At 41.1% G+C, this 21169-nt stretch overlaps 2 protein-coding genes across 2 annotated transcripts; both read right to left on the minus strand.

Annotated features, from left to right (window-relative positions):
• Positions 1-397: 397 nt before the first annotated feature.
• Positions 398-9163, minus strand: serpine2 (serpin peptidase inhibitor, clade E (nexin, plasminogen activator inhibitor type 1), member 2). The gene is made up of 9 exons (XM_026192772.1): positions 7295-9163; positions 5978-6256; positions 5637-5864; positions 5024-5221; positions 2006-2204; positions 1828-1925; positions 1261-1347; positions 1063-1146; positions 398-967 (listed from the first exon to the last, which is right to left on the minus strand). Exons 2-9 carry the CDS (start codon positions 6237-6239, stop codon positions 930-932), a joined length of 1194 nt encoding a protein of 397 aa, XP_026048557.1. The 5' UTR covers positions 6240-6256; positions 7295-9163; the 3' UTR covers positions 398-929.
• An 86-nt stretch (positions 9164-9249) lies between these two features.
• prss59 (serine protease 59, putative) lies at positions 9250-20781 on the minus strand. Its single transcript, XM_026192771.1, has 9 exons — positions 20533-20781; positions 20151-20332; positions 18913-19145; positions 17751-17886; positions 16056-16170; positions 11996-12197; positions 10586-10676; positions 10285-10487; positions 9250-9547 (listed from the first exon to the last, which is right to left on the minus strand). Exons 1-9 carry the CDS (start codon positions 20764-20766, stop codon positions 9438-9440), a joined length of 1506 nt encoding a protein of 501 aa, XP_026048556.1. The 5' UTR covers positions 20767-20781; the 3' UTR covers positions 9250-9437.
• Between the last annotated feature and the right edge of the window lie 388 nt (positions 20782-21169).

Genomic DNA, 21169 nt, shown 5'->3' on the forward strand with positions numbered 1-21169 from the left:
TAAGTCCTATAGAAATTCTGTGAAGGGAGCTGAAGCTTGGAGTTGCTAAGCAGCAGCTAAGTAACCTAAAGAATTTAGAGAGTTTCTGTAAAGAGGAGCGGACCAAAATCCCTCATGAGATGTGTGCAAACCTGGTAACCAACTACAAGAAAGTGTTGTGCACACCAACAAGAGTTTCTCCCCCGATTACTAAGTGATGTTTTGCTTGGACATCAAATACTTATTTCACTCAATAACATCCAAATAAATGTATAACTTTTATGCAAAGTGTTTTTTAGATTTTTATTTATTTGGGCAAACTTACAAATTCAGCGGGGGGGGGGGGGGGGGGGGGGGGGAGAGAGATCAAAATTATTTCCCTAACTGGATTACAGAAAATAAGCCAGTCAAAAGTCACTCATGTTATGAATGTGTATTTATTCCTTCACCTCACCCCAAAAGTTTGAAGAAGACTTTCTCTCTGAGGGAAAGAATAATTTCAAATGCAAAACCGTTGCAACGGCATGAATATTGCCGTAACTTACGAGTGAAACGTAATACAGACTGGAGTTACAACACGAAACGGAAACACTGACATGATAAATAAACTGATTATCCTACTCCAGAGAAGAGAAAATACACAACTGACATTCAAAGTCTTTTAAAAATGTCATTAATTCAAAAAAAGGATACAAAAAAATTAAAACTGGAAAATTTAGTCAGCAAAATACATTTTATACAGCATGTTATGCAATACAGAAAATAAGTAACATAAAAAGCAACATTTAAAACAAATCACATCATATATCCACATTGTACAAACATGTTCAGCAAAGTGTGCTCTGTATATGTAGGGGTGTGTTTATGTTTACTTTGTATTCTGATACATGGCAGTGTATAAGCATATCCTGTTGTGATAAATGATGCTATGGTTGATGATGGGGCTGGGCTCAAGGCTCGTTGATCTGGCCCATGAAGAGGACGGTACCTGGAGACAGACGCAAGGAGAACTCGTCACGGTGCAGTGCTTTACAATCAAACATTTTTCAGCATTTTAAGGTGGAAATGGAAGAAAATCTGTACCTGTCGGGTTATGTCTGATGAGGAACGCAAAAGGTCTGTCAACTGTAACCCAGGGTGGGGAGGAACGGGCCAACAAAATAGCAGCTAAACAAAAGCAAAAAACAAAAAAACAAAAACAAAAAACCCACAAAACAGAACATTGTTAAAACATGGGAGAAACTTTAAGTTAAAGATGAGGCTTACTGAACAAATGCTCACTAGTGGCTGCTGCTGCTTTTGTTCCATCTTCATTCACGATTATTTTGGCTTTCTGGAGTGCCTTGGATACATACACAGGCTCCGAACCTGAGGAAACGACAATACGCAATCATCTTTGCTTTCTCTGTATGAACCAGACCTTCCACATGCAACATAGATTGCATAAATATAAAAGTATGTTATAGTCCTTTGTAAGCTACACCACATGATGGCAATAGAGCATCCCCATCTGCTGGAAAGCTGATGGGGTACTTTCCTAGGGAAAATCCTACAAACTCTTGGCCAATTACACCACAGGGTGGCACTAGAGCTCTTCATCCCCATCTCTTCTCATTCCAAACTTTCAAGAAGATGATGAATGGCAAGACAAGAGGAGCAGTGATTCAGCATTTCACAGTCAACTACGATTCAAGCTCCTTACTGGCCATCAGTGACTCTCTGTAAACAGCCAACAATCCATTCATACTTCCAGGCTCTGCTCATATCTAAATAGACTGGATAAATACTGTGGTGGTGCAAGAGAACATGCGTCAGCGTCTGGTTTGCAGTGACTCTGCTTTCACTCACTGAGATGTCTGAAGTCAGCTTTGCCCTCACTGAAAATGTTCGTGATTCCCAGAGCTGAAAGTGGATCCTTCAAATCCACCTCTGCATCAGCCGTAAACCTGAGAACACAACGTAACAGACAATGTCACCATGTATCAAATTTGAAGGGACATTATATTTATGTGCGTTTGTGCCTTACTTTGGGATGAGCAGGCGGACTTTCCTCATGTGCATCAGTTTGGTCCAGCTCTGCACTGTGGCTGTGCTGATGTGGGGAATGACACGAGACAGAGGGGTGTCCTCTTCAGACGGAAGAACGATTAGCATGCTGATGGTGTTGCCATGATAAGGAAGCTCAATTACCTTGTATTTGAGCCCCTGGGGTGTGGAGGCTAGGCCTAGCAGAATACAAAAATCTGAAGTTAGAATGCTGCAAAACAGACTTCCATCCCCTCCACATTATCTTTCTACCAACCCTGCACCAGCCATCACCATTTTCGTAATAATGAAGTTTACCATGTACACAATGGTCAAATACAAATAAAATCTAAAAGACAAGTAAACACTAAAAGTACCGAACGCCACACACACATCTGTAATCGCCCTTTTAGCACAGCACACCATGATGACCCTCAAAACTTTCTCCTGGATCAATGAGTTTTAAGTTAAACTATCTGTAAGACAGTCACCATTAATTATCATTATTAACAGAAACATGAATTCTGCTCTCCCACAGAAAATTATAAATGCCAGTCGAAGCTCACCGTTTTATACTGAATGGTCCAGAAGGAAGAAAGTTAAGGTTTTCAAAATATTTTATGGGGGAATTAAGGAAATTAAGATCAACAAAAACATCAACCTATTATTTCACTTAATTACTGTTGCATGTATAACTTTGTATTACCTCACATTATGAGGCCTTCAGTATGGTGCTATAGTACTTGATGTTTATAGTTAAGTACTACAGCATATGTTTGTATGTACTTTGAGCTGCTGCTGTAATTTCCATTGTGGGCTCAATCCAGTACCCATCCATCAGCTTAAGGTTAATTCGAGGCAAAGACATTAATAAAACAGAACACATTCTGAAGTGTTTGATGTGTGACAAAAAAAAAAGAAAAGAAAGAAAGAAAGAAAGAAAGAAAGAAAGAAAGAAAGAAAGAAAGAAAGAAAGAAAGAAAGAAAGAAAGAAAGAAAGAAAGAAAGAAAGAAAGAAAGAAAGAAAGAAAGAAAGAAAGAAAGAAAGAAAGAAAGAAAGAAAGAAAGAAAGAAAGAAAGAAAGAAAGAAAGAAAGAAAGAAAGAAAGAAAGAAAGAAAGAAAGAAAGAAAGAAAAAAGAATGACAAAACAGGTTTCATCCCATGGGGATTTTTCTCCAGTTCTTTCTTACTTTATTTTAACAAGCAAATTTGCCAAACTCCAGATTTTGCCAGGACTTTCCACTGAACAACTCTGAATTTGTGTGGGTAAATGTTTTTGTTTAACCACAATGGTAATCAGTGATGGTTATCACTTTCTATTTTGTCTGGAAGCAGAAAATCTCTGGCTTCCTGAGGACAAACATACTCTCCCAGAAAAGACCCATGAAGAACACCAACTGTAAGAATACTGTGTTAAATTAGCTAATAAGGGGGTATAGCATAAGACATATGCATGGTACCGTTTTTGCAGCTTTCAGCATTTCACTCAATTCAAATATGTCATTAACATTGCTTAAAGTTTGAGACAGCACTTTATAGCTTTTAAGTATCACCTTTTTGTGCAAGTAGATACTCTTGAATGATGTACAAGAACAGCAAATGTGGAGCTGAATCAAAGCACATAACATAAGAGCAGTACTACACCAGAGGTATCAAGACTCCCTCCCATTTTCAGGCTGTATATGCTTATTACACCAACCTACCTATTACAAAGTCAGATTGCCAAGTAAGTGTAAATGCCATCATAGCCATAAAACATTACTGTACCAGAACCACTACATTCTAGTGTTCTCTTTAGGACCCACCTGCTAGCTTGAAGACAATAATCCAAGCAACAGACTATCAACACTAAACTCAAAACACTTTAGGACACTGAAGAAAGTTAGATATCTGTAACTTGCAGCTTAACACGGCCTTAGTTCAAGAGCGTCTGTCCACAGCACTCGCGGGCCACCACAACTCTGACAAGTCACCTAAATATAGACCTCTGACTGGTGTATCATTTCATTTCACACAGGACTAAATAATATCCTACAGAAGTGGCATGTCCAAGTCCTTAAAATACAAAACAAAAAAACCCAACTCAACACAAACTCGCATATGAACCATAAACTGGCAGTGACTGCAGCTGCATTATAATAAACCCGAAGTGCAATAATTTGGCAGTAGATGATGGCAGATGAGGTCTATTATCAATGAAGGCTGTACAAGGTAAAGTTCAGAGAAGCATCAGGTACTGAAAGAAAAGTGAACCAACCCAATGTTATGATGAAGTTATGCTTTTCATTATTTTCTGTGACAAATAACTGACTCTGATGCAGTGGTTTTCCTATTAAACAAGGTCAACAAGGTGTAATATAAGTAGGACATAGTATATAAAAATTGGAAAGGCAAACGCTCATGCTGCTCTAAATATGCCATTTCCCAGCTTTTTTTTTCCTATTCTTGACTGCATGATGCAAATGCGCCAGATTGGTCACTTAAAATACACCGTGCCGGCTGTGAGCACAGAAGCCCCACTCACCAGTGGGTGAGCTTTCTTCTTCCAATCACAAGAAGGCTTGCTAAAAAGGGCAGTGAGAAGAGGGACACCAGCTCGTTTCCAACAATGGATGAGCTGAGCAGCTGCACCAAGGTCCAGTATATGATAAATAGGAATTATTCTGAACTCTCAAATCATAAAACTACATTAGTAACATAGAACAAATATATGGTGCTGACAAAACTGAACTTCTGTAAACCCCACACCACAGTAATGTAACGGTTGATAAGCCAAGAGAGACTTTGTAGCACAAGCATTCATAGTAGCCAGTTCATTTTTACTAGTCTGTAGCCAATGTTGCAGAAGAGCTTTCTAATTATTGCGAAAATGTATCTAAAGGTTGCTTTGCAGTGGAAAGCAATATAGGCTGATAGTAATGTAGAATAATATGGCCTTTTTTTAGTATCATGATTTATCTAAAACACTGACTGCTCTTTTAGACGCATTTAAATGCTTAGTCTCACATCACCACTCACCTATGTTAAAGATTGATAGCTGCGACATCATTGGAACTTTAATATCGATTCCATCGCCCCGGGTGAAGGTCCTTATCTTGGTGTTCTCAGGCTGGAAGCGAGACTTCCACAAGCCTTTGAAGTAGATGGAGTTGACAACGACCAGACGGGTCAGAGCAGGATCCAGCATGTCTGCTTTGATCAAGCTAGGGATGTGACCTGGATAAACATAGGAGCATTATTCCATCAGCAAGGTTTGATTTAAAAACCAACACGTCATGTCTTTTGTATTTATTTTGAGACAGAGAAGGTAAAACTGTATCAGCATGTAGGGGCAACCAATCAATACAGCAGAAAATTTAGTGCATTAACAAGTCAGACGTTTTAGAACAGTCCTGCAGTATTTTCAATGTGTTCATGCAGAAAAGGAAAACGATCTTGTAGGTGACAATAAGCCTTGTAGCCAAGTATACAAAAAGTCCAAAACATGGATGCAGAAGTCTCCCCTTCCTTAGGTAAAACCAGTCCTTCTGCACCCACTTTAGGGAAGGAATGCCTACACTCTGAGACTCAACTGCATTCAAAGATGGAAGTTTAGTTTCTGTATACAGCTATAATTGACAGCCACTGTTACCTTTGGTTTTATTGTTGACCCACTCATTAATTTCATCGGCTGCTGCATCAGGGCTGCTGAAGTCCAGGCTCCTGCTCTGACACTGGAAGTTCTCTTTGTTGGAAGTCACAAAAGCCTCCTGCATGGGGAAATCCTTCTGGCTGAACATAGCATTTGCGATCAGCACGATGTCCTGGTTGGCTTTGCCCGTCAAGTTCTTATGCAGCTTCTTCAACATCTTGTAAGGACCTGTGCAAACCAGGTAAACTTGTAACTGTTCCTCAACACCACCCAAGGTTTTTATACGTTAGGCTAAAAACTGTAGGACTCAGAAGACATCTATAGCCTGAAATAGTCCTTACCATTTTTCTTGTAACGGAGAGCATTAAGGATTTGCTTCCTCGTGTCCCCGTGGGCTCCAGATAACAGCATGCCAAGGATTGAAGCCACCCCATGAGGCGAGAGCACCACATTTTCCAGGGGCTTGGCATGAACTACTTGCTGAAACACCTGGATGCCGAGATCAGAGCCCCTTTCACCATAAGATGGTGCTTGGGACAGCACCCCCTTATGGCTGCACAAGGCCACCAATGCACAGAGGCACAATAAGGACATGTGCTTCATTTTGATACTTGCAACACCTACATAAACATTAGGAGAGGCAATTAGGATGACATTTATTTTACTTGAAGAAGTCACCTACCACTGCATGCATTTTTTCAACCACTTCCATAATAGATGGTTGTGACTCATGAATAAACACATATACCTTTACTCCCTCTTAAAGCAGCAAAATCATTCATCCAGTGTTGCAAGGTCTGACTAACTCTTACTCACTGTGTCTAAACATCACAAGCTATCCCTAGCCAGAACACTTGAACTGCACCCTTCGTTCCTTTTAATTTGAGCTCAAAATAAGATTTAGGACCATTTTGGGGAAAATGCTTCAGCCTAAAACTGGCCACAAGAGCCAGACTCAATTCTCGGTGAGGACTTACTGAAGAGGTGCAGTATTTGCAGTGTGAACATAAATTAGGGCAAGTTGTATAGCTGCCACGTTTATTCACCAACTGGGGCGTGCTGTTAATAATAATAATAATAATAATATTGCTGAGAAAACACGGAAATGGATTTAACATGCAGTTTTCAAATGATCAACCAGAGTGCTTTTATAAAACATCGTGTTCAGAAGTTTGACGCACTCAGCCACAATATTCCGCAACTGTATCTGGTGAGGAAATCGCAGGAAGCGTGAACATTAACTTATTAATTTGTGCAATAGAGGTGACCCCCACCCGTCAAACATTTAAACAACTACCAGTCCAGTTTTAAAGTGCTTTAAGAAAAACAACAAAAACAATACAAAACAGGTCACGTGAACACAACTACAATTATGCAGAACGACAATTAACTTCCATTTGGTTCTTTGAAAAAACAAAAACGACAAAATATTTTCCCGCTAGGATGCGGGCATGTTTTCTTATTTTATTTCTTTGAATTAGATGCAATGCTTGAAGTCCATTAAAATAGCTACGTGTGTTGACGCTTAAAAATAAAATTCCGTTAAAAAAACAAAAACACCCCCCCCCACACACACACACACACACACACACACACACACACACACACACACACACACACACACACACACACACACAAAAAAAAACGCTATTCCTTACCTAACCCGAGGGGCTTCGATTAGACTTGTCCCGCAGGTGAAATTGCAGCTGGTATTAGTCCGCTTTTTCGCTGCCGTTCAAACGACAACTCAAGTAGTTAACCCCCAAAGTCCACGAAGAGAGCTCTTACTCTGTAGAAAGTTACACCTACTAGTGACTCCACCGCAGTTCCAAACAAGAATTTATCCTACTGTGAACCCCGCCTTCCAACCGAGCAGCCGACCATAAAACAGACATCCGTGTCTGTGTCAAACACGGATGTGCGTCCGCTACACCTTCAAAGTAAAGGTCAGAAAAAACCCTAAAGATTGTCGTTTTTAAACTCTCATAATTTAAAATGAGATGTATCCTCATAATTTAGCAAAGTTGTAGCTCACATTTCTCCGATAAGCAAAAGGAGATTAGATAATGATTACCTTCATCAAGCTACTTCCGGTGATGGCTTGGCCATCCAACTTGACACATCAGGAAGTGTGGTAATGTTTAAAAGCAGTATGAAACGTGCAAAAATAGTGATGTTTTGTCATATGAAATGGAGAATTATGGAGAGCCTACACTTTATCCTGATGAATATCAACATCATCAAAAACCGTCAATTACTACATAGACCCTTTCAAAGTGTCCCTAAATATTTCTAAGACTAACTATTGCTTAGTCTTTTCCAGTTATATTTATCCAAACTACATTTCACAGAGAATTTGGAAAATATATGCCCATACGAGAATTTTTTTTTTCTTTCTTTCTGATGGGTGTATGCAGCTGGAAAGTGTCTCACACACACTTAAACACACCTGAGAAGAGGCTGAGTTTCAATTACATCCCTGCTACTGCCAAAGTGAGGATTAGGAGTAGGTTACTGAAGGTTTGAATTACAGGGGATTAAGGGGGAGTGTGTGAGTAATTACTGCTAAAGACATCATAAATGTTTACCTCGACACACTGGACAGTGATCTGTCACATAACCTTATAATTCACTTGTATATTTTTTAGGTTGAACCTTGGGTTTAATAAGTTCCTTTCCCAGCCTCGAGTAAATAACTAGATCAAGGCTGTAAAAATACAACATGGGACACCCACAGTGGGGCTGCGTTCTGAGCTACAGCTTTTGCTGAGTGTGTGTTTGGAATGGGGAGGGTCCTCCATGTCCAGATGCAGAGATGGGACTGTTATCATTGTTAGGCAAAGTGGGTCAGTTTGTCTGAGTTGGGAGAATTCTGAGAAGGTCAGTGAACCCACAGCTGTGCACTACAATTGTGTCTTCCTACGTCTCTCCTCTTACTCATTTTTAAGCCAAACCCATCTACTTCAAAGGCAAAAAAACAAAACAAAAAAAAAACAACATACCGTAAGAACACTGCCACCCAACCCCATTGTGCAACTTGAAGCCTGAGATGTTTCCAGTGCACCTCTCTCTGGGCCAAACTAGAGATGATAATCACGCTTCTCCTGCTGGGTTTTAAACACACTCTTATCAAACACAACTAAACTTTTGTTGAACAAAACCAGATGTGTGCATGTTTGTGGAACACAAAGACATGAAGTGGAGCCATTTCTCATCAAATTCCCAGTTAAAAAGGTTTTGCAGGTTCATTGCTGCACGTTTAAACAGGACTCTCATTCTTCTGTTGAAGTGAAAGGTCGATAACCTTGGTTTTGAAAGCTTGATTAATGTTTTAAAGGCTTCTGGGGAAGCTGAAGTTTCTCAGTGCCAAAAGCATTTTGTTCAGATTTAGCAAGTGCTGTCTCCAAAAGCAAACAGCTTTTCCACACGAAAATTGATTAACTACAGCAATTATCCAGGCTACCGATGACTAAACCTAATAAATCAATTATATGCCTAACAGAGTTAAACCTGACATTATAAACTCACTAAGAAAAACTGTTCTAATTCTGCAAGATTACATTTTTGAAACAAAGTACCCACAAATACAAGAAATAATTTTTTTAAAAAAAAAGAAAAGAAAAAAGAAAACTTTATTTATGAGCTCAAAACCTGAACTTGGACCTAAAGATTCTTGTGCAAAATAGAATTTCAGATCAACCAGAAATTTGGCAGGAAGCTAAGCACTCTTCTCCCACTCTCAGTGACCTGAAAGTATTACGCTTCAGTTGCAAAGCCACTGCTGGCTTATTTAGCTCTCAGTCATTGCTTCAGCCACTGCTGCAGAAGTAAGGAGATGTGGTCACGGGCCAGGGTCAGCTGTGGGGGATCGTCACTCCTGGCTGGGTACATGTTGGCGCAGTGAGAGGTTCCTGGATCGGGGAAAGAAAAAACAGTGGATAAGGCATGCAAGAGAGACAAAAAAGAAAAAAAATATAGATGGAAACAAGACTTCCAAGCACAATTAACCAGCAAATAAAATTGGAGTTGAACAAGTAAAGCATTGTTCTACTCTGATTTAGCCGTTTGGCTTATGTAATGTACAGCAACCACAAACATAGTTCAGTCTCAGTGTAGACTTGTGTTTAAAAAAAAAAAAAAAATATCAGTGCAATCTGATGTACAGTTTGTAAGGTGTTTACTTAAAGGGGAGCTCACTTCCAGCTTCACTGTTATATTGTTAAACTCTGTTTCCATGATTCACAGTTTAAAGAAATCTTTATCTTATGTGGGGCCTCCACTTCTACAAGCCTGCTGTTCCTTTGAGCCAAACTCTGACTGGCTGTCCCTCACAAACAGAAGATCTAAACAGCAGGTGGTTGTGGCTTCTGTGTTCACAGCCAGAGATGTATACCTGAGATGACCATATCCAGGACCACCGCTCTCACAGACATCATTTAAACAAAAAAACCCAAAAAAAAAAAACAAAACAAAAAAAAAGGACAATAGGGATGTTTAGAGCAGTGTGCAGCCCGACCTTTTGGTTAACAGGGATTATTTGGACATATGCTGATCTCATGATTTGAAACAGACATTCTCCCCACAAATGTGTATCCAGAGTGTAAAACAAACTTAACATAAAAATTCATTATGCATCATTTTTGTTCACCTTTGATGAAAATCGCAGGTAGGTCAGCTGAGATGTCCTGAGTGACCCCCAAGGCATGCCAGGGGTCAATGGAGCCATTGGGGAACACAATTCTGCTTGAGCGGATGTCATAAGCACCGTAATACTCATTGGTCTGTGTGACAGCCTCCGCCACCTGCTCAGCACTGATGTTGTAAAAGTTTGTACACTGTTTCAGAAAATATCTGGATGGGAAGAAAAAGAAAAAAAAAACCCAATAAGAATGACAACTGAATATGCAATTAAATGTGTGAGCTTTACTGGCCATGTTTGGTGTACTCACACAAGAGGGAAGCCAGCGAACGGCTGGTTGGGTGAATCAGTGCTCTGGTAGAATCCAAATTCAGCACAGGTCTGGTAGACCCACTGTCTCCCTGTCAAGAAATACACAAAAATCTACCCATGAATAGCATGTTCATTTCCTTGTTAGCATTATACACATTATGTTATTAGAGCCAGCATTTCTAATAATTATCTTAAAATCACCTTGATAAAAAAAAAAAAAAGTATTCATTTTCAGTTATTCAGCTATAATAAATACCGAAAACAACTTGACTGGAGCCCCAAGACAAAGAGGTGGGCAGGGAAGTTTATGCAAGCGCATCCCAAAGACTTTTCAAAGAGACCACATCCTGTTCCTGTGACCCTCCACCCCACCCCTCCCACTGATGAAGTCTGAGCTGACAACAGAAACATGCGACCCTGGACAAAAATGCTATTTTTACTACAAAGTTATACATACATATATACACACATACACATATACACATACACACACATATACACACATACATACACACATACATATCCAACATCATGTGTGCATTTCTTCTTCCATATTATGTGCAGTATAAACCACAGGTGTTAAAGGGGATGCAGTGGTGCCAGATTCACTTCCCTGTTTTTAAATACATCTCCAGTGTGTCTTTAGACCGACAAATGGAATAGATTAACTCAATATTTCTTTTCTCTGCACACAGTCTCTGAACGAGCTATTGTGGTTTGCAGCCAGTTGTGATTCAGCACAGGTAAAAGCACCACCTCCAAGTAGAAAAGAACTGAGCTCCTGAATTCAGACCTAGCAGCTCACTTGTGTTCCGTTTGCTTTGGCATATAAACCTACAAAAACAGAAAGCGTGACGGCATACATAGCCACGGCAAAAGGAATGACTCGTATGACACTTTTGGCTGGAACTGGAAAGATATTCTGGGGCACATGTCGGGCTTAATTTAACTTTTTAAAAAGTGGATACAATATAGGAACTTTAAACCCTCGTGAAAACTTCGTTTAGAAAAAGCAGCCTTATTTTGGGATGTTATGCCAGGATTTATTTAGTAGTAAAGTTAAGCAATACTCCTGAATTAGCTTTTTTCCTTTTATTTTGGTTGTTCAAATCCTTCCATCAGCATAGTAACCACATGCCAGAACAAGCCTGTGACTGTTCTATTCCATTTCCTAAGGCTACTGCAGTGCTCCTGAATTATTGTTGGATGACAGTGGAAAGTCACGATGAGACATGACAGTTTCCCTTAAGTGCAACAACAAAAATAAACTACTCTACTAACAAAACAACAAAAGACAGCCTAAAATTGCAAGGTACAGAAATATCTGTTTCATAAGGACCACAAGCTAAAGCTAAATAAAAATGAGCAAACCAAATACCACTTCCAAGGAAGACGCGTCCACACCCACCTGCTATTGGAGCTGGTCCATCCCAGGATGTGTTAGTCATGTCGCTGACGTATTTGCTGAAGCTAGTGTCCAGGCATTTCATAGAGGTGGTCTCCATCATGAGACGGGCCACAGCTGCGTATCTGGCGTAAGGGTCTCCCAGTGAGCTGTCAGTCATCACACTACACAGCACCTTGATGGTGATGTTGGTACCAGTAACACCCTTTAATGACATATCACAGCACACCACAAGGAAAAGAAGATGGTTAGGATGACATAGAAACACTGTTTTCTCAACATTGATGGCAAGATGTGCAGTTATATTATTTAAATTTTTCAGAGCGGCTACTTTGGATTATTATACCCTTGACCAAAGTTTCAAATAAATCAGTGTTTGCACAAATACAGGGAGGGACGGTGGCGCTGTTGTTAGGACTATCACCATACCGCACCACTCAAGGCCACACACCTGACCAGGGTGTACCCCACCGCCTGCTGTGTGACAGCTAAGATAGGCTCCAACCCCTGGATTATTTAAGTGGAAGAAAATAGATATGGCTCAGAGATTATTTCCACAACTTTAGGCTTTAGTTTGTCATATAAAGCCAAGAGTGAGGGTGAAAAAAAACAAAAAACAGAGTCACAGAGAGAGAATACCCTAATATGGTCACAACTAGCTGCAAGACCAGATTTAAGCTCCTACAATACAATACAGAGTGTATAAGTGGATGTGAATAGGAAATCCTTAACCCCCATCCTAAAAGGTGGTCCCAACAGAAAGTGGCAGTTTTTCCAGTGGTTAAGTAGATGAAGTTTGGTCAGCATTTGTCAAACACTAAAACGCATGCTGGTATGGCACAACACTTGAGCGAGAAGTTGTGTTTGGAAAAGCAAACACATTTAACCCCCCTCCCATCCCACACACCCCCAAAAACAAAACACATGATCAAGGTTGAATTAGAAATTATTTTGACTTTGACATTACCAGAAGGTCCAAAACAGCTCTTGAAAGGACCTTGCGGTGTGATGGCCTTTTAAATATTTTGTACAACCTCAAAAAACATAACATGAATATTTATTCATTTCATATGTGGACAAGGGCAGGGTATTTTAGAGTTCCCAGATGGTGACACTGAGATGAGGCCAACTGGCAAGAAATCCATCCTGTGAATCAGTTCCTGTAATACACACTAATCAACAAAGGCTCTTGTTGCTAATGCGCTCCACCTTTAAAAAGGACAAATATTATCTTCACCCAATTGTTGTGATATTGCAATCTTAGACAAAGTAGTGGACCAAAAAAAAATAAAAAAATTTAATTGTGAGGTGATAGTACAAAGAATACCTAGGCACACAGGCCAGCAGCATGAAGTGAGAAAGAGTTCGCCCCCAGGCATCTTCTAACAACATGCAAGAATGTCTTCACAGAGCACTCTGGGATTTAAGGCGGTGAGAGACTCACTAGCAGCTTGACAAAAGAAGAAAGCTGAAAGTTAACTAAACCTTTCATCTTATGCAAATGAGAGTTAACTCTTGGCAGTTGTGTAGTGTTTCGCATATAAAAATTAAGCCGCAGAATAAGCCAGTAAGTTTATGTTTTACAGTCTGGATACACATCTGTGGAGGAAAATATCTGTGTTGCATTTTCAGTGGCCTGTTCTCTTTGGACAAACACGCATAATATATTCATGTCTTTGTCCTCACAAGTCTAGCCGTGTACAATTAGTGGACATCGTTGATGCAGTTTCTGTCACGTGTGGCGACCTGCTCCATGTATGCCCATTATGATCAGCACAAACACTGTGGCTTTTGAGTGGTTGCTGTCCAGCACTCTGGGTCCACATATACACCCGTCTAAAATTACACTGGCAATTTTGAGTGCCTGAGGGTATTAACATTATCAAGTAAAGCTACATCAAAAGCTCTACCAGAACCTGGATGGTGTCTTTATAGCAGTCAAAAGTCAAATTTGGAATACCCTACAGTTTTTGAACTCAGCAGCTACCATCTTAGCTAAAAAGGAAAAAGGAAGGGCTCAAATGATATTGAGCCAAACGAGGAGAACACATCTTCAGCACTCATGGTAAAGCAAGTATCAGGAGGCAGTCCTGTTCCCCACAGACATGTGCTGATGAGTGTTTAATTCGAGACAGCACTACTCTGGTAAATGGCACATTCAGTGTGTCTCAATGCTTCCATTAGAGCGCTTTTTGACAGAGTGAGGCTGCAGGAGCAAACAGGTGGCAGTGATCAGAGTGGTGCTTACGTGAAAAAATGAACACCTAAGTGACCTGTGATTACCATCCCCTATTCTATGTAAGAAAAAAGAAAAAACAGAAAAGGAAAACAAACTATTTGTACTTGCGCTACAAGCTGTACCGTTACATAAGGTCCTTCTGCATTTTATACAGCACCCTATTGACAACCTTAAGCATAAAACCACTGCTGTGACTCTACTGCTTGAGTTACACCTCACCCCGAGTTCTTACCCAAATTCCTCAGCGGTACCCAAAACCTGCTAGTTTTCTCTGCCCTTTGTGTCAGAGAAGGCAGCTGTGGGCTGTGCCTGTCTGCTAGCACTGTGGACTATGTGGCCCGATGCTCCCTTCAGTTCTTTTATAAGCGTCTCTTTAGCTTGGGGCGACAGGAAACCAGAGAGACCAAAGGCTCTTTTGTTACTTTTTCACATCAGCTTATTGGTAACCGGACTCACGTCTCCTCCAGGCACCAGGGGGACAGAGAGGGGATGGGGAGTCACTTTTTTTTTTTTTTTTTTTTTTTTTTTTTTTTTAAAGAAAAGTGAGGAAAAGGTGAAAAGTACAGTAACCAAAGTAACTGACAAAAATCATGCACAATGGGACTTATACTAAAAGGCTGTACATGTTTACTGCTGTACCACAACAGAATGCTGATCACACACACTTGCATGGATTTGTATCCTGTTCCTGAAATCTTACAGAAAAGACAAGAAGTTGCTGAGGAAAGTTCAGACCGTGCTGAAGAATAAAAGTGCCAAAAAGCACCAAATATTGACTTTGAAGCTGATTAGCACTGGGAAAACTGTGTTTTATATACTGTATTTTTGCACATTGGACCCATTTCCCTAGCAAAATATAAAGATACAGGGGTGGCTTAAGATTCTTGCGCATTACTGTGCATTTATCGTGACCATGGGCTTCATCTTATGCTAGAAATATTTCCACTAAAAAACAAGCAAATCTCAGATAAAAAGCACCAGCACCAAACACCACCGTACTGGCTTCTTTCATTTAAAAACAAGTCAAACCCTCCCACCATCCACTGTTATCTACTCTGTTGGCCTCCACTTTGCAGAGCAACAAGCCAGGCCCCACTTCTTATATAAACACACAGACACAGTAAGCAAGCAACAGGTCCCCGACGCAACCTTGGAAAAATTCTTCCGAGGCAACATCTCTGGGCCTCTCGCTGTTAGACAATGCAGGGTTTATCATGTTTCAGCACACTGCCCGGTTCCCTGTTACACCCCTGACTCATAGTGGTCTTGCATTCAACTCAGGCCCTGATAGCTACAAAGCCTGTTCAGTGCTTAGTCAGTACACATAAATCATGTCTTAATTAAAAAATTCTTTCCATATCAGATGTCTTTTCACATCAAACGGTATCAAAAATACGTGGTTGGGCACATTTTGTAGAGCAGCTACACCCAAACACTACGCAAGCCGTTTGTACTTACTGAACAACAGCTACAGATATGCATCTGTGCCTGTCCTGCAGAGTCAACTGCAGGTATGTTGGTGTAAATCTTTATGCATGTGTTCTGTCCATCATTTACCGACCTCATCCTTAAAGGGAGAGCCTCCTCTTAACTGGACCTATGTGGATCTATGACAATGAGAAAGCTCAGAGAAAATGGGCAGTAGGGGATAAATGCTGTGCCCTCTGCAAAATAATATCAAATTTTCCTGTAAACAAGTGTTTTCGTTCTGTACAACTTCTAACATATTAGATGGTTATCATTTTTGGACTGAGGATATCAAGAAGCACTCCAGAAGCCACATGTCTGGCTCTTTCCCCCAATACAGTTTGGCTTTCCCCTCACCTCAAACCCCCTGTTGTCTTCATTGTACTGGACCACATTCATGAAGTTGCCAGCCAGCGTTTCCAGGAAATAGGCAGAGTCCATGTCTGTCTGGATCTGTAGTTTGGAGCACAAACTGGAGGAGAAGAAACATGGGAATAGGGAAGGATATGAAGAAATTAGAAAAACCAGAGGAAAAAAAGAAATAAAGGGAGGACAATAGTAAAGTGCTAGCCAACAGCATGTGTTTGGGTGTTACTTTCTATAATATGCAGCTAGAAGTAAATCCAAAGAACTGACTTCCCTTTTAATCAAGTATTCATGTATTCAAAGTCAATCCATGCAAATGATTAGGGCCGTCTGTCAAGCTGACAGTAATCACGGCAGTGATTGTACCTTACTGAGGTGCATTTGTGGATGTACGTAGTTAAGTGTTCACTTTTCATTTTATTGGACTCAACTCCCTTGTGTGTGCAGTGAACCAAAACTTCCTCCATGCTCAAGCTGTGACGCAAGCGCTGCTTTGCCTGATATTTTGCGGTTTTAAAGCTGGAAGCCTCCAAACCACCCCTGTGACCTCTGCCTGCAATGAGGACATGTCTGCATGAAGCAGAAATAAAAAGATGGGCAGGTTCGCAAGTCCCCATGACAGCACAAGTTCTGCAAAACTGCCCACGCCATTGAAGACGCCATTCAACACTGCTTATTTATCATGCTGACAGTCACTATAAAAACCTCAAATACAGGCTATAAAATAACATCAGAGGCTGCACACATGGCACGGGTAAGAATGACTTCATGTTTGTAACTGAGAATAATGGAAGTGAATGAAAAGAAAATAATGTAATAAGAGGGCTGAGAAAATAACCCAATAAAAGTAAATGCCGAGGCGTTTTTGTTTACTTACTCTTTTTAAGTAATGTTAAGCCTTGAAATCTTAGACAGCCACAGTAATAACAATAAACCCAATGATAAAGTGATGTAAGGAAATACAGTGAGACATTTCTGTGCGTAACCACACAGAAACCCTCCAGCGGCCCAGCTTCATCCAGAAAACTGAGGCAATACTTCTGGAGCTGTTGACTCTGACCCAAGATGACCCTTGTTGCGCACGCACGCGCGCACGCACGCACGCACGCACGCACGCACGCACGCGCGCACACACACACTTTGGAAGAATCATCTGGTTCTCAATGTGAATAAGATCAGACTAGAGAAGTAAGGGGATGTCAGCTTTGCTGTGGTCTGCCAGACTGATCAGGAAGGCTTACTCTGTAATTGGCTGCAAACTGGACACTCCGTTTATATAACATGCCTCAAGTTAAGGGCTCCTCTGGTCACGGCAAATAACAAAACAGAAGGATGGTAAATGGTAAATGGCCTGTATTTATATAGCGCTTTACTAGTCCCCAAGGACCCCAAAGCGCTTTACATATCCAGTCATCCACCCATTCACACACACATTCACACACTGGTGATGGCAAGCTACATTGTAGCCACAGCCACCCTGGGGCGCACTGACAGAGGCGAGGCTGCCGGACACTGGCGCCACCGGGCCCTCTGACCACCACCAGTAGGCAACGGGTGAAGTGTCTTGCCCAAGGACACAACGACCGAGACTGTCCAAGCCAGGGCTCGAACCGGCAACCTTCCGATTACAAGACGAACTCCCAACTCTTGAGCCACGATCACTTCCAGAGAGCAAATGTAACCTACTTGAAGTCTTTGGTGATGTTTTCATAGGTTCTGGGGTCTTTCAGGCGTTCGACGAGGTCATCCGAAGCCTTTTTCACTAGCAATGGGCACTCTGTGTTCTCTGAGGCCAGCGAACGCCAAACAACCTCCAAGTATTCTGGGGAAAAAAAATAAAAATAAAAAATAAAAAGAGAGAAAAAGAAAAAAAGGCAGAGGGTGCATGGACACTTAAACCTGGGCTGCTATAAAAAGACCACAATAATACACACACACAAAAAAGAAAAAAAGCTCTTGGTTAAACACACAGGACCATTTTAGAGGCACCAATTTATCTTCAAAACAGCGTGTGAACCCAGTTCCATTTAAATGTTTGAGAGTGTTTATTTGGGTTTCAGTGAGGTTGAAAGTGAAATGATGAGTGAATTTCACAGCTTATGAAAAGTCTAAAAGCTCAGAAGAGAAACTCCACATTACACAATCCAGGAATTTTCTCCCCCCCTTTTTAAGTGAAAGCCAACCTCTTACTGGTAGTTTCTAACTTACTGCTGTGCTGTGCTGGAAATGATAACCACGAACTTACTGCAGGACAAAAGAGATGGCTGATGCAAGTACACCATTGGTCCCAGGTGTTTTGTCTCTCACATGTCCCTAAATCCAAAAGGAATGTCTAATGAATGTGTGCGATAGCATCTTAAAGACTGCACATGTGTGGGTGGAAGAGCCTAAATCCATGTTCAAAAGCTCCTCTGACCTCGATTCCAGCCTGCAGCCTTGCGGAGAAAAACAAAGGAGACGGCCAAATACAACACAGACACAGATAGAGAATGAGCTCTCATCTCTGATGTGTCTGAGCCTTTTAGTTCCGAGACACTGACCGAAGCTAGAAAATTTGTCGAGTGGTTCGATTTGATGCTTCGTGTGTTTGGTGAGGGTGTTGATACTGCAGTGTGTTTTTAGTGTGTCATACATTATATGAAACTGAATGTAATACTGAGAAGCACAACAAACAACACTTTAGCGTATCCTTAATGTGGTAATCCCACTTTGTTTCCTGAATGCATATACATGTTCAAATCCTAGATTGTTTTAAATGGAGTTCGGCACATTCTAAAATCAGGACTAGACAACATTATTTAGGGCTTTGTTACACTGTTTGGGCTTTTTACATCATGTCTCTTCTTACCTGGAAAATTGACTGTGGCATAAACAGGTGCACTGGTGGCCACAGAGGCATGGACCAGGTGGGGGTATTTGAGCCTGAACCAAGCAGCCAGAGAGCCTGGGTAGGACCCACCGAACGCCACCCACTTCCTGTCAGTCAGCCCTCGGGCCTCGGCAATCATGGTGCGAAAGTGTGCTAGGTCAGCCAGCGCCTGACGACTGCTGAGGAAACGCAGGTTGTCTGTGCTGAGGTCCCTAAAAGAAAAGAGTAAGCATTCAGTATCAAACCACATTGTTCTATCTAGCGACTGGGCTACGGGCACACTGCAGTGCTGCCATCTAGTGGTGCTGATAAAACCAGCTGAGAAAATTCAGCTGGTGGTTTCAATGTAAATTTGTTCTGATCCTACAGTGTGCACAACCAGAGTTGGGGAAAACCTGCAAAGAGCTGTGCAAAGTGATTTAGCCATACTTAAGAGCACCTTGCTCTGGCAGAAACTTCCTGTGTAAAGATTCAAACTGAAGTTAACCACTTGAAAGGCACACAGCTCACTGGTGCATAAACAAAGGAAGCCTGACATTTTTAATACCAGTTTTTGCACCCACAACATTATTTTTTTATTTTGGTATAACATATTTGGTGTGCAGTACTGCTTCACTTCTGCATTTGATCATTTTTGTTCATGCTGAGCTGAAATTTAAGGAAGTCAGTTATTTTACTCAGCTACAGTTCACACATGTCCCTTAACCTTATCACATGCGGGTAATCGTGGAGTTCCTGTTCTAAAAATAGGCCGGCTTTAACTCACACTAAACATGGGATTTGAGAGCCACTCATTTCTGCCACATGATTGAGTTGTTAGAGTCATTTGTCACAGGAAAACTAAAAAAAGATGATATAGTGAAAATGATCAAAATATTCTGTGTGTACGGCCATCTTTGTGAATTTTGAACCACGAGTCACAGCCCTTCTGTCTGAGGGTTAAGACTTGGTTTTAGCGTTCAAGTTAGAATTAGGTTTCGGTTATGGTAAGGGTTTGCAGACGGTTAAACTTGAGAGCAAGAATATCAGGAATGCATTCATGGCAATAAATGTTTTCATAGCTTTGTTAAACCTGCTGAACCTGAAGCAGTGCAAACGTGTGTGTTACCCTCTGCACAGGGTGAAGCTGAGGGTTGGATACTGAGTTGTCAAGACAGATGACCACACAGACAGAGATTTCTCTCATAAACAGGACATAAAGAGAGGGATAAACATACACTGTAGGGTGACTCTTTCCATAGAAGCGATGCTCCAGCATCAAGCAAAGTGCTCCCAGTTTCTCAGCGTAGGTGAGCCAAGTGCCATCCTTCATCCATGCTGGATTTGCTGGGCCCTCTCCCCCTATCATCAGAAACACCGGCCCACCAGGCCTGTAGAAGGCTTCATTTATAAAGTACCTCTGAGAGGGAACAACAAAGTGAGAGACATTCAGAAAGTAAAAAAAAATAAACACATCAGTGGGGTTGCAGTAAAATGAGCCAAAAAGGCTTTATCTTTCGTGACAGATGCATGCATTATGACACATTTGTCCAACTGCACAAGATTAGACCACACAGTTAAATCAAACAAACGTCCATATAAACCAACATGTAGACCTGCCTGCTTCCACACTCTTGTGTCAGCGCCGTTGAAGTGATCCAATTTCTGTGGGAACCATTGCTCCTCAAACGGAGATCCCTGCTTGGTGTCCTGTGCTTCTTTAAACCTCCTGAAAATGGAGTAGCGACCCTCTCCAACAACACAGAGAGACAGAAACACGGCTACCTGACAAAGGAGCACCACGAACGTGGGAAAAGCCATAGTGCTAATAAAGAAGGAAATAGTGAAGGGCATGTGATATAGTGCAGAGAAGTCATATGACAAGTTGTGCTACTTTAGAAAACTCCCAGAAAATAGGAAATACCAGCATTCATCTTAAAATCGCACACAGCGCCTGTGTATTTACAAACTTCGCATATAATTGAAAACCTTATTTATTTAAGCCTTAAATATATTTTTAAATTGTTTGGGTTTTGTTTTCATATGTTTTGCTACCTATAATGCACAGAACGGTGTGTAAAGGACACAAACTCTGTCAAATTTTTGGTCACTGTAACACTGTGAAATTGACGTCAATAATTATGCGTCTACAGTGTGGCGCATGCTTATAGCTATCAATAAATAGTGAAATAGCGCAGTTTCTCGTGTCTTTGACCATGAAATTTCGCGTATCTGTTTCCTGTTTTACGGGACCTGA

Source organism: Astatotilapia calliptera, chromosome 14 (assembly GCF_900246225.1).
Source record: "Astatotilapia calliptera chromosome 14, fAstCal1.2, whole genome shotgun sequence".
NCBI classification, from domain to species: Eukaryota; Metazoa; Chordata; class Actinopteri; order Cichliformes; family Cichlidae; genus Astatotilapia; species Astatotilapia calliptera.